This window comes from Sylvia atricapilla, chromosome 22 (assembly GCF_009819655.1).
Source record: "Sylvia atricapilla isolate bSylAtr1 chromosome 22, bSylAtr1.pri, whole genome shotgun sequence".
In the NCBI taxonomy this organism is placed as follows: Eukaryota; Metazoa; Chordata; class Aves; order Passeriformes; family Sylviidae; genus Sylvia; species Sylvia atricapilla.
Window position 1 is genome coordinate 5010712 of NC_089161.1, and position 16166 is coordinate 5026877.

At 43.3% G+C, this 16166-nt stretch overlaps 1 protein-coding gene across 1 annotated transcript; it reads left to right on the top strand.

Moving 5' to 3' along the window:
* The first annotated feature begins 199 nt into the window (after positions 1-199).
* On the top strand, positions 200-14601 carry EXOSC10 (exosome component 10). Its single transcript, XM_066334358.1, has 25 exons — positions 200-337; positions 1180-1316; positions 1775-1898; positions 2379-2483; positions 2866-3031; positions 3777-3888; positions 4164-4239; positions 4377-4487; positions 4924-5067; positions 5383-5573; positions 6279-6435; positions 7026-7174; positions 7459-7509; positions 8248-8359; positions 8966-9016; positions 9560-9638; positions 9802-9923; positions 10236-10328; positions 10956-11030; positions 11463-11550; positions 11775-11848; positions 12390-12570; positions 13037-13098; positions 13786-13859; positions 14430-14601. The coding sequence occupies exons 1-25, from the start codon at positions 209-211 to the stop codon at positions 14458-14460; spliced, it is 2694 nt and encodes an 897-aa protein (XP_066190455.1). The 5' UTR covers positions 200-208; the 3' UTR covers positions 14461-14601.
* Positions 14602-16166: the final 1565 nt, after the last annotated feature.

Sequence of the window (16166 nt, forward strand, 5' to 3'; positions counted from 1 at the left end):
CCGGCCGGGTGTGTGGCCGCCCCGGGTGTGTGGCCGCCCCGGCTCTCCTCACGGCTCCCCGGGAGTGTGGCCGCCCCGGCTCTCCTCACGGCTCCCCGGGAGTGCCCCGTCCTGCCGCTGGGGGGCGCCCCGCTGCTCTCCGCTTCCCGCCGCCAGCGCTGCGCTCTCGCAACGGCGCGCGAGTCTCGCGATAGCAGCGCGCATCAACATGGCGGCGGCCGCCCGTGAGGGGAGCCCGGCGGGCCGGGCGGGCGGCTCCGGGGCACCCGCGGACACCGAGGGAAGCAGCACGATGTCGGCCCTGCCCGGGTTCGACAGCCCCGACGCCTTCGTCAAGGTGCGGTGTGAGAGGGGCAGGGGGAGCGGGGCAGGCACTACCGCTCCCGGCGTGCTGTGTGCGCTCGGGCCATGCCGGGAGCTGTAGTTCTGTCCCGCGGGGGCTGCGTGGGGACCCCAGCCTGAGCGGGTGTCACCCGTGGGGTGTCCCCCAATGCGAGAGGGAGGGTGTGAGCCGGGCCGGCGGGTGTGGGGACCAGAGAGGTGTATCGGGGCCTGTTACCGGCCTGAGTCGGGCCCTGGCCCTGTCAGCCACCGGGGATTCCTGGAATTGCCGAGGAATCGGGGCCCTCGTGAGGACCTGTGGCGATGGGAATTGCCCCTGGGGTTATAAGTCGCAGCGTCAGCCCTCGTGTAATTTACCTATGCACGATGCTGCTTCCAGAGAGGGAAGTTCCCAAATAGGAAGCCCTGCAGGGATTTGGGGTGTTTCGTTATTACCTGCGTTCCTGCCGATTTAGAATTGTAGAATATTCTGAGTTGGGAGGCTCCCACAAGGATCATCAAGTCCAGCTCCTGGTTTTGCACAGACATCCACCCCTACGATCCCACGTTGTGCCTGAGGGCACTGTCCTAATGCTCTTGGAGCTCTGGCAGCCCTGGGACATGACCATTCCCTGGGGAGCCTGTTCAGTGTCTGATCACTAGTTTTTAGACTTCCATCATTTAAAGCTGTCTAAATGAACTCGGTGAAGTTTCTCCTGGCGAAAAGCCCCACAACACCACACACTAGAACCACACAGTTCCAACCAGCCAGGCAAAGCGTGTTTCTATCAAAGAGTAAAGGGAAACAAAAGGGAAACAAAATACTGACAAAACTCTGATGATGGTGTTCCTGCACAGTACGCTCTTGGCACAGTGGTGGCTGCAACAAAGGCATCCAATGGTCTCCCCCAGCCTGGAGATGAGTATGATTTCTACTGCAGCTTCCCCGGGTTCCGTGCATACTGCAGCACACAGGGAGACCGCCTGCTCCGCTGGTAAGGGCCCTTTTGCATCTCTGGGCTGTTGCTAATAGCTCTCCATCCAAACCAGAAGGTAACCCCCCTTCTTTTGACAGCTCCAAACTTTTGACATAGGTAAAAAGGTGGTTTGTTTCACACATGTAATTTTAGCTGCTTCTCTAGCACTTGGCAGCACTTGACAAGCTTGAAGAGGGCCTTTCATAATGGTTGCCATGAAGAGCTGTGCAGAGAGGAGCACCTGATGCTGCACATATTATTAGACTGTCCATTTTAAAACCTGAGTTTGTGAGAAACTAATTCTAACACTTAATACTGTGTAGGTGCTTTTTCTATTTACTGCTCCTGTGGTGGTCTCTCAATAAATTTGATTTCTTTTCAGACTGTGAAGTGTAGAAAGTCAAAGAGAATAGGATGTTTCAGTGTTTAGATTGCCTGCTTTCAGATTGCTGACAGCTGTGCTGTTCTCTTGCAAGCATGAGCCAGGTGATGCAGTACCATGGCTGCCGGAGCCTCATGAAAGATTCCAGCAAAGTGACAGGACTGGAAGATAAATTTGATATGCTGGTTGACTCCAATGATGCTATTCTTGAAAGAGTGGTAAGCAAATTATTTCTGGATGTGGTTCTTATAAAGTGATCAGTTGCCACAAGTTTTCTTTTTCGTTGCAAGAACTCTAGTTCTTGCACAATTAGTCACTCATTTCCTCAATCTGATGTATTCCCTTTTTATTTTAAAAACTCTTCCAAATGCTGCACCAGAGATCCCAGCAGCTAAAGTAGGTGAGCCAAAGGGAGTAAAAGTAATATAGGATGTGTGAGGAGACAAAATGGAGTTTGACATAAAATCCTCGCAGCCTGAGAATATGTCTGTACATTTTAGACTGTTTCTCTGAAGAAATTCTTCCCACCCTTGATGTTCAACATACTCTTCCCATGTTTGTGTGTCTTGTATTGCACAGAATTTGGGGGAGGAGGGCTATAGAGGTGCCTGCCTATGTGACTTCCTTTACTCAATCTGACTAAAGTGTCTGAGTGTGGTGACTGAACAGGTGTTTCACACTGTTTTTCTGGATTTTAGAGTATTTTATTGGATGAGGCCTCAGGAGTGAATAGAAACCAGCAGCCAGTCCTGCCAGCTGGGTTGCAGCCCCCACAGATGATCGTTTCCAGCTGGAACCGCAAGGTGAGGTCCCCATGCTCACTTTGGCTGTGTTAGCTCAGCTGTTCTCCCAGCTATTGCACTGCCACTTCTCCAGTGGAGCTGAGTAGTTAAATGTTCTCTCACATTTTTTCACATATTCTAAGTACCTCTCTTTCTCTTTTTCCTATTCATTCAAACTTGATTCTGAAATCTGTGTGCTTTCAATTGCCATTTCAGTTTCACGTGCTCAACAGCCTTTCCTGTGCTTATGAATTCAGGATCTTGTGTCCCAACATTTTCATTCCTCATTGAAAAAAAGTTACTCAGTTTTAAGTGTGGGGTATAACTCTCCCTCTGAATGTTGGATCAGACTGAGTAAAAGAAACTCTGCGTGTCTGATAAGTCACGTTGGTTTTTTAAATAGGCAGGAGAATTCCACAAGAGAGCTCAGTCTGAAACATTCCGACTGCTTCATGCCAAGAATATTTCTCGACCACAGCTTAAGTTTCGTGAAAAGATTGACAATTCCAACACTCCCTTTGTACCTAAACTTTTTATCAAACCCAATGCTTTGAAGCCTTTGCCTGAAGGTAAGGGATTTTTTTTTTTTTTGGTAATTTGTTACAAATATTTAAAACAAATCTGTCCTCACAGTGTAGAGGAGAAATCACTGAGTGTAAAAACAAATATCAGGAGATGATGATCATTTGAATATAATGATCTTGGTGACACTATTGTTTCCATATGTGTGATGTCAGGGTAGGTCAGCAAAACAGCATCTTCTTGCTGGTATACAGCAAATAATCTGTTCCAAACAGATACTGCTGCTGCTTTCTACCACCTTGAACATACATGAGAGTCACTTTTGCATGGGAAGTCTTAACTAGTCTAGTTGGCTTTACAGATACTCTTTCAGCTGAGTGAGCTGCACTTGGTGTTTGGGGAGATCTACCTTTGGTTTTGGTGCTTTATCAAAACCGCCAGTAACATCCTGTCTCAGTAACACATTCTGCTGCTGCCAGTTCATCTGTATTCTGCACTGATGCAGTTGTACTTTCAGTGACCAGGAATGATTGAAAAATTTTTCTGAAGATTTTTCAATTTCCACCCAAGCTTTTGAGCAAAACCACCTCATGTCTTGCCTAAAAACTGCCAAGTAACAGAGTTGTTATTTGAGGTGCAAAGCGACAAAAGCAAAAGCAGCAGCACTAAATTGTTAAGATTTTTGACACTTCATAAACTCTTGTGGTGGGTGGAGAGGGAGATAAGATAGTAGTAGGCTGAGAATATGTTATGTGGGGGACCCAGTCCAGTTATTCCATATTGGTTGTTCAGCCCTCACAAAAAGTGGACGGCAGAGAAAGGAGCGCCCTGAGGACTTGGATGTGCCAGCTGCTTTGGCAGACTTCATACATCAGCAGAGGACGCAGAAAACTGAGCAAGACATGTAAGAAACTAACCTGACAGCAAGGTGCTTGGAGTCCCCTGGGTGAACCTGTGTGGTCGGATTATGCTGGTGCTCATCATGTCTAACAGTTCTGCATGTGTTTGTGTCCACACTACGTTGTGTGTGATTTGCTTTAGACCTCTGCACTTATGTTAAACCTCTGCTTAAAAAGAGACAGAATAGGGAAACTGCCATAACTCTCAAAGCCTCTGTGCTCTGTCCTCATAAAGAGGACTGGAAGTTAGTCTGTGCTTGTCTCTTCCTAATTTCCACAGGTTTGCTCACCCTTACCAGTATGAACTGGAGCATTTTTCTCCACCAGATGGAGTTCTCAAGAAACCTGAGCTCCAGGTGGGTGCCCACTTTAATTTTAAACTACAGATGTAGTACATTTACAGCCATACTTGACAAATTTCAGGTTTGAGGGTGGAGGTTGGGATTGGGAGTTGACAGTGAACATAATATGCCTGATTCATTTGCTCTTCCAGATGTACAGGCCCATTGAGGAAACACCCTGTCATTTTATCACCACACTGGATGAGTTGGTAGAACTAAATGAAAAACTTATGACTTGTAAAGAATTTGCCTTGGACTTGGAGGTAATCCAATTGCCTTTTCTGTTTAAGAGTTACACATGTACTTTTAGGAACTGGGAGACCATTATATTCTTGGGGGCAAGGGAAGGCTGGGAGGGGGTGATGTTCTCCTGGTTTTTGTATTCCCTGACATGAAAAGACAGTTCCTGACCCCTGATCTGTCAGATATCATCTATAAGGTTGAATTAAATTGTGTCAGTATTTGATATTTTCCAGTGGCAGGGCTGGCTGTGCACTTCTTAGTGAATTTGATCTTTTTTCCATTAATCCTGTTTTTTAATGTCATCTTAGTGACTGCAAAGAGAAAATTCATTCATCCAATTATCTTTTTTTCTCAAAGAAGTCCTTGTTGCTCTTCCTTCCCTCACTTGAAATGCTGTTTGTTTTATAGTATTGTTTCTGTAATTAACCCTCTTACATCTCTCTTCACTGTTTTCAGCACCACTCCTACAGGAGCTTCCTTGGCTTGACGTGTCTGATGCAGATTTCCACCCGAACAGAAGATTTCATTATTGATACACTGGAACTGCGCAGTGACATGTACATCCTCAACGAGACCTTCACAGACCCTGCAATTGTGAAGGTCAGCTGCCAAATTCACCTGCTTTTTTTAAAAGTATTGTTGTTCTGGTTTAAGCTTTCTTGTAGTTAAGATCACACTGTGGGCTCTGTCTTGGTCACTTGATTCTGCTTTCACTATTGTTTGTTCAGGAGCCTTTTTCCTTGATGTTAGTGGTGGATTGCTTGCCAGATGCACTTATTTAGTAGTTCTATACTTAACAGTAAAAAACAGAGAAAAAAATCTGGTCCTAGACACATGAGTATGAAAGCACAGCACAACCAGCCTGGAGTAGAATTGTTCTTCATAGCATTCCCAAATTTTTTTATTTTTTTCAAGGTCCTGCATGGTGCTGATTCAGATGTGGAATGGCTGCAAAGAGACTTTGGTCTGTACTTGGTGAATGTGTTTGATACTCACCAAGCTGCTCGTCTCCTCAATCTTGGCAGACATTCTTTGGAACACTTGCTAAAGCTGTATTGTGATGTAGATGCTGACAAGAAGTACCAGCTGGCTGACTGGAGGATACGGTAAAAACTGACCCCTAAATGGGCTGGAGCTGCAAGGTAGCACTTCTCCTTTTTTGCATTGCTAGTGCTTCTACTTGCAGGACCCATAGTTATAGGTTAGTCTCAAAGTGAATGAGCACAGCATTAACCTGGCTGTGCCCAAAATTTTTGAGTGTTACATTTCCCCATGTTTTTAGAAAATGAGTTCTTTTTGGGAAGACCTGTGAAGATGAAGTAATGAAAATCTGGAAGCCCACTTCTTAGGAACAATTTTTAATCACTGCAGTGTTATGGAGACAGTATTTGCTCCTCTAGTGCTCCCACAAAAATATTTAATCACGTGTGCAAGGTAGAGCAGCTGGTGTTGGAGCAGTGATCTTGACTATGCAGGTGCACCCTGCACACTACAGAGACCTCAAGTCTAGTTTTGTAGGCTCTGCAGACAGAAGAGGGCTGTGACAAATACCATAGCAAGTAGTTCTGCTGTGTGACTTAGCTACACAGCACTCCTGCTCTCCAGCACACAAACAAGAATCTGAATTGGATAGTGCACAGCATTTTACTGCTGTTGCTCAACCAGTCCTTTGGTGAGAAAACAGAATTTCCATGTTAGTTCCATGTTAGTTCTTGGCATATCTCATGCATTTTGCCCTAATGTGCCTTTTAAGAGAAATGTGACAGTTTGCTGGGACAACTGAAATGTGTTACTTGTGGCTCTTTTTCTAGCCCTTTGCCAGAAGAAATGATCCAGTACGCCCGTGATGACACTCACTACTTGCTCTACATCTATGACAAAGTGAGGGAGTTGCTGTGGGAGAGAGGGAAGGAGCAGCCCACACAGCTGCAGGTTGTGTGGCAGCGCAGCAGGGACATCTGCCTGAAGGTAAAGCTTCACCTGGTTTCATTACCTGGATCAGAGTATGGGATTAGGAGATTAGGTCCTTTGCCTACTCAATGTCTTTTCCTTTTTGTGTGTCTGAAGACATGTGTAGAAACTCTGACTCAGTCTTTGCAGTCACTTTCACTAGCTAAGGTCCTTGGATTCAGATGCCTTCCTGCTCTTTTTTGAATCTTCTTATTCCTTGGCCTCACAATACATTCAGGTGTGTCTTTTCTAAGGGAGATGTTACATTTCTGGTTCTGCTGGATGTTCCTAGAAGTTCAAAGCCTCGCTGATGTTGCATTCTGTGACAATTATATTGTGCTTGTAGAAAACACTGCCTATGAAAGTAGGCTTTGTGTGATGTAGTAAAGCTTGAAGATAGTAAAGCTGCTCCTGGATTTGGTGAGGGTGGATTTCCCCTAACAGTGGATGAGATGTGTGTTTTTCAGACTCCTACCAATAGTTCAGGATAAAAAGCTGAAAGACACACTGTACCAGAGTGTATTCTGTCCCCCCATGTCCATTTGAGATTCCGTGTCTGAGAGAGGCAAAGCAGAAAGCTCACGAGTGCTTCTCTTTTTCCTGTCCAGAGATACATCAAGCCCCTCTTTACAGATGAATCCTACCTTGATCTCTACCGGAGGCAGAAGAGGCACCTTGACACCCAGCAGCTGGCAGCATTCAGGCTGCTGTTTGCATGGAGAGACAAGATTGCACGTCAAGAGGACGAGAGCACAGGGTAGGAAGTCTTTTGTTATGGACACTGGGTTAATACTTCAGTAAATCTCTTGGATTATGCCCCTCCCACCCCTGAGATGGGACTACTTTGTTAGCTTTATAATTAGTAGAAATTACTGCACTACATCAGCCTGCTTGTTACACAGAAGTTCTGTTTTGTTTCTTCTCTTTTTAATGGATTTCATCATCTCTGACCTTGTAATAGGGGCAGAGCTGTGTACTTTGAAGGTGTTTTTAATTGTTTTTAACTTTATATTACATTCATACCACCTCTTTGTGTTGTAGATATGTGCTACCAAATCATATGCTGTTGAAGATTGCAGAGGAGCTGCCCAAGTAAGTTTTGTTCATATTGAAAGAGTTTTACTTGATCTTAATATCCAGCAAGTCACTTCCAAGTGTGTAGTTACTTCTGCAGTTGGTCCCTTCCTTCCAGATGTCACTACTGCTTTTCTCTATAGTTGTTCAGTTTGGAAGAGAAATAAATAGCAGTACTCCTTCAGAAGCCTCCAGCCTTCTGGGATACATCATTTGAGTTGTATTGCATTAATAAACCCCATTCTTTTGCATTGCTCTGTGTCACACATTCCCTCTGAGATTCCTTCACTGTTACAGAGCAAGAGAGGGTGAGTGCCCCCAAAACTTACTTGGATTTTTACTGCATTTCCTAAAGGAGTGGAGAGGGCAAGGGACAGATCCCTTAAAACACCCAATTTATACAATATTTTCCTCAAACACTTGGCACTTGTCACCTAACATCCATACCTGAGAATAGTAAAAATGCATTTTTAAAGGCAATGGTTGGGCTCAGCTTTCATAGGTGAATATGAATGACTGAATGAAATTATGATGACAGACAGACCACAGAAAAGTTACGTGAGAGGTGAGCTGACATAATGGCTTCTCCTCATCTGCACAAACCTGGTGCTGAATTTCATCACAGAGATTAATCTGACTTGTCTTGCTCTGTCACAGTCAGGATAGTGGTTATATCCAGTTGCACATCCTTTGAATACAAATCCCAACATACCAGCCATAAATACAGCACAGTGAATTTTCCTCCTCTCTTTTTAGAGAACCCCAGGGTATCATTGCCTGCTGTAACCCTGTCCCACCACTTATTCGCCAGCAGATTAATGAATTGCATCTGCTCATTCAGCAGGCCCGGGAGATGCCTCTTGTCAAGGTAGGAGTGGCTTGTACCACACAGGAGACTAAGCACTGGCATTCCCTAAGCCAGGCCCTGAGGCTGAATGGTGACCTGTGATGATGTGTATGCTGAAGTTTGCTTTTTGAGCACCAGATGTAGTGTTCTAGAGCAGAAGGATTTATTGCAACTGTTTGCTATGTAGTGGCTTACACACAGTGTAGTTTCCTGGAAAACTGGAGTAGTAAATAGACACTGCTTAAACAGAATGCAGTTTGTCTTATACTGTACATCACATTTCCCTGTGAGAGGAAGAACTGCACCTTGTGGAGTTTGCTGGCCATGTAAATGGACTCAAAAATGTTTTACAGCTATGGTGAGGCAAAAAAACCCCAAAACAACCTTAGGTGCAAGAAGTTCATTAGCTAAAATATATCATCAGCATGTGGTTATTAATACAGCTTTCATCCTGTAGTGTAAAAAGCATTTCTTTGTGGGGTGTTTAAATGTATACCCAAGTGCAGGAGAAGAAGAAAGTAATTTTATTAACCTGCTAGCTTGTGATAAAGTGTTGAAAACATTGATCAGGTGGCCAACCTAGAAGAATCAGAACTTTAAAGTGACTTACCTTTGTCTCCATTCTAGTCAGAAATTACTTCAGCAGCCAAGAAGAGAGCACCTCTATCCAGCCCTGAGGTATTGTTTGCATTGTATTTTTACCTAGTGTCTTAAGCCTTAAACTTGGAAACAAATGTATCAAAATTCTACCTGCTAGTAAAATGCTTCTCTCCTCCATTTTACAAATCTCTGCTTTAGCTTAATGGTCCTTTTCTGTGCCAGACTCAGAATATTACCAGCTGTAAACTGATATTTTACAAACCACCAAAAAGCAGCACTCAAGGTTTCATCAGCAAACACTCTGGCTGCTGGACAGTTTAATATATGTTGGAATATATTGACTGAACTGTCAGAAGAGAGGTTTCAGATGAGTTTCCAAGGCTGACTTGGTCTCTCTCATCATTTGTATGAAGTAAAGCATCTCATTAGCTCGTGGGTGTTTGCACAAGTAGCCTTTTGATGCCAGATGCAATGCGCTCTGGCACATGAGCTGCACTAAGAATATTCCATCTCTGAATTTCATCCCTTTTTTTTGAATTTTCATCAAAGTGTCTCTGCAGTATGTGAAAATAATAGATCCATGGTGTATTAATGATGTTTATAATTTGAATCTCTCTGCAGAAGCTGGAGAATGCCCTCTTTGGACCACATGACAGTTCACGGATTCCTATGAATGATTTTCAGAATAACTCTGCCTTGGGTAATTTAGAGTTAATCTAAAAGCTCTGCTAATAATGCAGTGATGGAGCTTTGACATGGGGGAAATAAGCAGTCATGAAAAAGTTTTCAGGAAAACCTCATGACACAAAAGAGCAGTAAAATACACAAGACTCTAATAAAAATTTTGTCTCTTTTTCACGCAGACCCTGCACCAGTTTTGGAAGATGTTTGTCTCTTTTCAGACAGTGAGAGCATGATGGATATTCAAGACAATCAGCCAGAGTCAACATGTCTTGTTGCTACTACCACTGTCAGCATATTCAGTGTAAGCAGTATGTGTGTGACAGTGTCAGTGTTGAAATATTAGAAAACAGACTTAATAATCAGATAAAACTGTGTGGAAGTGTTGAAAGAAATAAGGTGGGAATGCATGGCAATGGTAATGACTTTTGGCAGGCATATGGCCTAACCATGGGCCAACTGGGATAGGAGGCCAACAAGGTTAATTCCATGTCTCTGGAGGGTCACTGCTGTCAGTGGGGTTTCAGAGTGAGGAGAAGCATGGCATAAAATGGCAGTAGCCAAACCAAAGGAATATTCGGGTTAATATTTCTTCCCTTTTTTCCTTTCTTTTCAGGAATGCGATGGAAACGAAGAAAATAAGACTTTAACGGCTGCACAGCGGAAAGCTCAGCTAATAATGGAGTCCTTTGAAAATCCATTTAAAATGGTAAAAAGCTCCCAATAGTGGAACACAGATTACCCAGTGCAGAGGATGCTCTGAGCTAGTTTTCCAGGCATATCAGAAAGGCGTGATAGAGCATCAGCTGCTCTCTGACTGGAATCAAGGGATTGTCCTTCTTGCAAAGGCACATGTGTTGACTTGTTTTCAAAAGACATTTAAATACCTCTTGAATATAAGTCTTTCTACATAGTGAACAGACCATTCACCAGGTTTTTTGTAAGCTAGTTATAAGTTTTTCAGGTTTTCCATCTGTCCTTCATGGCTAGGATTAGTGAGCTGATTCAACTCTTGTAATGAATCACAAGAACAATAGAATGCTGTTATACATTTGGAGTGGTAAATTGCTAGAAAAAAGAATCAAAAATTTTTCTGGTGTGCAGTTGACAGTTGGTCTCTTGGAGGTGTTTTGGTTTTGTGGGGAGGGGTTTTTAGTTGTTTTTTTCTTCAGTATTTCTCTTGGCAGTAGCTGTGGTTAACCTTTTTTTCCACAAGGTCTTCTATCTGTAGACTATTTCTTCAAATGAACTCACGATTTACAAGAAGTAGCATTTTAGCAATGAGCTAAACGGGATTTTTTTGCTGTTTAAAGTAAATTTTTTTTCCTCTCTACAGTATCTACCTCCAGAGGAGAATTCTGCCTATGTCTCACAATCTGCAAAGTTTGACCCATCATCAAAAATATATGAAGTAAGACTGGTGCTAAAGTTTTCTGCCAAGTAGTACAAAAGAAACAAATAAGTCGTTTATTTTCCATTGGGAGCCTCAGAAATACGGATTTATTTTTTTTTCTCCTTTGATACTTCTTGAGAAACTTAACATGTTTCTGTGACATTCGTATCCTTTGAAGAACCAGGGATTGGAGACATTCTGCTGTATAGTCCCTGTCTGTCAAAGCTGAAGACTGCTGAAGTATCTGCATTTGTTTTCAAGGCTTATTTGCAGCTTTGAACTTTCAAAGCATTTGGTTTTGCTTCACATAGTGCAGCAGATCTTAATCTCTTTTCTGGTTAAAATTGATCTTTTGTGTTAACATGTTGACACGTGTTAACAAGTTTATAAACAACTTCTTGCCAGAAAACTTTAAAGAAAGTGTTTCCAGGTCATATTTTTTCATTGCAGATCAGCAATCGATGGAAGTTGGTGAGTCAGGCACCAGTACAGAAGAAGTCCAAGAATGAAACCAGTAAGAAAGCAGTCCAGCAGCCAGGTACAGCCATTCTTCCCTTCCTTGCTGTGTCTGCCAGCATGCTTTTCCCAAGGCTTGTAGGTTGCTTCCTTCAGATGATGGATTTCCTGATGAATGACATTATTTGTTGACATATGTACTCCTGTTTAGTTTGAGACTTGATACAAGCTGCTTTGCTTGTTTTTTTCTAAGCCCCTGGCTAACTTAGTCCTGCTTTTTACAGTAATACTTGTTTGTCTCCATAGCTGCCCATGTCCAGACGCAGAATTTGAATAAAAAGGCAGAAGAAAATGTCGTATCTCTTCGTCAGCAAGCCATGGTATGTCTAGAATTCCTCCTCCCAGCCATTGCTCATCTTGACTGTTTTAACATAGTTCAGAACAAAACTCTGGGCCCTGTAACTGACATACCTGGATGAGAGTGTTTTGGTAGTAGTCTCTCTGTGGTGCCCAGGTGTAACTACAGGCTCCTGCTAATTGTGCTGTGCACATCATCACACCCCTCCATGTGTTCAGTAGGGAGTGTTTGCCACCTCTGCTCCTCACTTCCCTTAAGGTTCCTCAGTTGTTCTGCATAGGTTGCCCCAAATACACCAGTGGGGCCACAGCAGATCTCAGCTTCCCATATCCTGTGAAATGACAATTAGGCTTTTCACAAAAGTCCCTACTGTGAGGAGAAAAAAAGAAATAGCAGTTTAGGCTCCAGGAAGAGCACAGAGCTTTCTCCCCATGCTGTTATTGCCAAAGGCAAGAGCTGTCCCTGGAGCCTGGCTCCATTGGGCAGTTAATTTGCCCAATGAGACGTTTTGTTCTCCTTTCTTCAACTTACCCTTTCTCCTGTTCTCTGGGTTGCTTTTGTAGCAGGAACAAGCTAATAGGAAGAGGGAAAGAGACACAAGTGAAATGGGAGCAGAAACAGGAGCAGAGTTGCCAACACGAGAAAAGAAACGGCAGAAAACCCCCCAGAAACCAGAGGAGCTGGAAGCACCGAAGCAGTTTACCCCCTTTGATTACAGCAATTCCAACTTCAAAGTGTTTGCAGGTAAGATCTGATCCCTTGCTACATTGCTACATGCTGTGGAAAATGTTACCAGCTGAGCCTTGAGAAGGCTGTGTGAGTGTCGGTGCCAATGCAATCCAGACTGTTACATGCGTACCTTGTGGTGCGAAAATACTTCAAGAAATTGACTTGAGGAATGTCCAGATTTGTATCCCCTTACTGATTTGGAAACAAAATTCTGAAACAATTGGCCAAGTGGCTTGTGGATTTGAATTTTGTTTCTTTTTTCTTACCTGTTTAATTGGCTGCTGGAACTAAGAGGTAAAAGAGATTTGACTCCTTTGTAAAAAAGCACCTAGTCAAAAATATCTCCTGCCCTTAAAAGATTGTTCTGGATTTTACTGTGTGGGAGATTGTGGTGAAACCTCCACATCCTCAGAGGAACACTGTGGAATGCATTGTTCTTTATAGAAAATTTTAGTGACATCTTCTCTCCTCTCTTTGTTAGGAAGCAGCAAATCAAAACAGTCACAGCAATTTGATCCTGCCAAGCAAGCTCACACAGGCAAGGTAGGAGCCTGCCATGAGAGGAGGAACAGAAATGTGGGCAACTGTGTGTACCCAGCCAGGGGCCCTCTGGGATGGCACATGGTATCTCCTGCACCTGCAGACTGTTCCCTAACAGTTACTCAAATGCAGCTTCCAATCACAAGTTCATGCTTTGTATTATTATTCCTTCCCATTCAGGAGGAGCTTCCCTGGAGTCCCTCAGACTCTCTTGTTGTTTCCCACCTATTCATACATTGCTCACACCTGTGCCTCTGTACATCACAAGCATGATGACAATTGGACCACAGCAAGCCACCACAAATTCTAGTACCAAATTAAATTCTCAAAAATCACAGGCATTCCTGACACCGGGACATGTCAGGTTTGTGTGTTGCTCATGTACCCCTACAGGCAGTGTTACTTGGAACAGTCTCTGCTCAGAGATTTTTTACTTGACTTACTGATAAGTGAGATTGAAAAGAAGAAAAAACCCATAAACAATCAAACCATGGCTTGCTGATGAACAGACAATGTTTTGTGCTGCCTTTTTATGCATATGTAGGGAGCTCTATGACCAACACAGGGAAGTTAATGAGCAGATTTCTGTGAGATGGGAAAGATCTGACAACACATGAATCTCATGGAATGTACTTGGGAGGAACCTCACCATTGGTGGTGTTTTATCTGTTTATTTGTTTGTTTGTGCAGAAATTTGCTGGAGCTAACAAACTTCAACAGTCTGGAAACCGGAGCATGTCCTACCTGGCAGGGAAAGCTGAAAGGTGTGGTTTTAGCCTGCTTTCATCCAGCTGCAGTGTTTGTACACCCCTGCCCCAGAGCCATGGGAAGAGCTTAGCTATTGTCCTCTACTGCTGTGGGAGCTTTAGCATATGTTTAATGGAAGAGGTTGCATCACCCCCTGACATCAGTTTAAAGGGAAAAAAAAAAGAAAAACTCCCCCAACAATTTAGGATTAATGCAATCAAAGACAAGTCTGGGTGGAAGGTTTGAAATGCTGAGGTAAAAGTCTGTGTTAAAGGGTGTGGGTGTTGCTTGCTTTGATCAGAGCTAGGTGGAAGTGGAGAGAACATCTGCCTAGCTTGGGAGGAACAACAGTAACTGCGAGTTTGGACATTCTTGTTCTGAATAGATACTTAGTGTTTAGTGCAGGATTTGAGTATTGTGTGTTACTTAGTCGCAAAAGAGCAACACTACCTCAGGGCAGCATGGGTGGGAGAAGGGCACTGTCTACCTCAGGACCCTCTCTTGATAGAATCATTGTAACATTGTCAGCTTTCAGTCTTGAGGGAATTTAGAGCAAGAGCTAAAGTGTTTGTTTAACTCTTTTGCAGGGGTTCCACACACCACTGGCCAAAGAGATAATTTTGTTACAGGACCTGTGGGAGTTGCTGGGGAATGAAAAGAAGTGTTGCCACCATGGGAAAACAAATGCCAGGTCATTGATCGGTTTTTGTACAGGAAAGTTTTTAAAATCATTAAAATCCTTTTTTTTTAAAAAAGGAAAACCATCTTCGTTGTTGTCACTTCTGTTATATTCACATTGCTTTTCTTTTTTCTAATTATACTCGCAGTGTTGCTTTGTTTATAATTTTGAATGTTTATCCTGTGTCCTCAAACACAATTAGGCTAAACTTGTCACTTCTTGGAGCTGCAGAACCAGCATGTCATTGGAGTATGGGAGGAATCTCTTGGCATCTCTAAAGGTGGCACAGAAATAACAGAGATGCAGTAGATGTGACTCAAACCCCGGCAGTTCAGAGAAAAAAATGAGGCCACAGTGTCTTTCATGATAGACCTTGCTTACAAATTGAACTGCACAGCTCATCTCTTACAAGACCAGGTAATACAGAAAAAGAGTGTTTGTGTATTTTAATGGAAAGACTGTATTTTAAGGGGAAAAAAAAGTTTAGGAGACCAATGCTTTCACCATAAAGTTCCAGAGTAAAAGTAAGAGCATTAGGCAGAAGGGAAAAACACGGATTGGCAGTGATGTGGTGGGGAAAGGCAGAGGGTTCTGTGCTGCAGCTAAATCTCTGCAGCTGAACTAACATGTCTAAGTTTTAAATATCCACAGTGAGTTATCTTGAAGTCTTTGTAGAAAGAGTATCAGGAACATTATCCAGTATTTGAGGGTCAATGACTGTTTATTCTAATGTGGACCTGTGACAGCTGGTAATACTGCTGTGGTAATACTGCTGTGGAGAGGTAGAGAACATGACATTTTAACAGGGCATTATTTTACAAAGACTATGAGGAGGCTTGACATTTAGTTTGTTTTCAATATTTGGAAAATGGGGAGTGGAAGGAACAGAGGAGGGGTTTTCCTCCTTAGGTATCTTAGTGTGAACAGTGCCAAGTAAGCAGCATTGTAATGATAGAACAGAGTCTCTTTCTGCTTATAAAATCTGCTTGCATGGCTGAATATTGGAGCATGTTTTTGTAAAGAGGCTGTTAAATAGCAATTGTCTCCAAGTGCATTTGCAAGGGCTGCCAATTGCTTCCTTGTCAGCTTTATGAGGTCTTGTTATATCTTTAACTTGAGGAACAACTAAGTGCTAGCAAAAGCCCCATTGGCCCTGGGGTTAAATTCTCTGTGGTTTAAATCCTCTACTTAAAATTCCAAGGGAAGTGACATTTCAAGGATGATCCTAATTTTAGTCTTTTTCTGTTTTCCCATTATGAGCGGCAAAAGGTTTTAAAGATGTCTTTATTGGAAGTGACTAGCAACTATATACATGCTTTATTTTCACTTGGTTGTGCCTGTGAAGTTGTTGCACTGGAGTCCCCTAAGTGAGGTTGTTTTACTGTTGTGCAGCAGTTGTTGGAGACTTTTGTGTGATGTGGTTGGAGAACTGCTCTCGGTAGAAGCGTGGTGCATTTCTCTTATATTCTGTAAGGCTGCTGAGCCCTCACCTGGGCCCACCAGCACTACAACTGAATCTGCTCTTGTGATATCCACAGAACCATAGGTAATGTGGGGGGGACCACAGCAAGTCCTCTGCTGCAATCTCCCTGCTCAGGCAGGATCATCTTAGAGCACATGGCACAGGATTGTGGCCAGAAGGGTC

Excerpts from the sequence above, each read along its gene's own strand:
- EXOSC10 (XM_066334358.1), top strand. The coding sequence starts at position 209 with ATGGCGGCGGCCGCCCGTGAGGGGAGCCCGGCGGGCCGGGCGGGCGGC. Across the intron at positions 1,899-2,378 it reads ATGCTATTCTTGAAAGAGTG|AGTATTTTATTGGATGAGGC; the intron begins GTAAGCAAATTA and ends TCTGGATTTTAG. Across the intron at positions 8,360-8,965 it reads GGGAGATGCCTCTTGTCAAG|TCAGAAATTACTTCAGCAGC; the intron begins GTAGGAGTGGCT and ends TCTCCATTCTAG.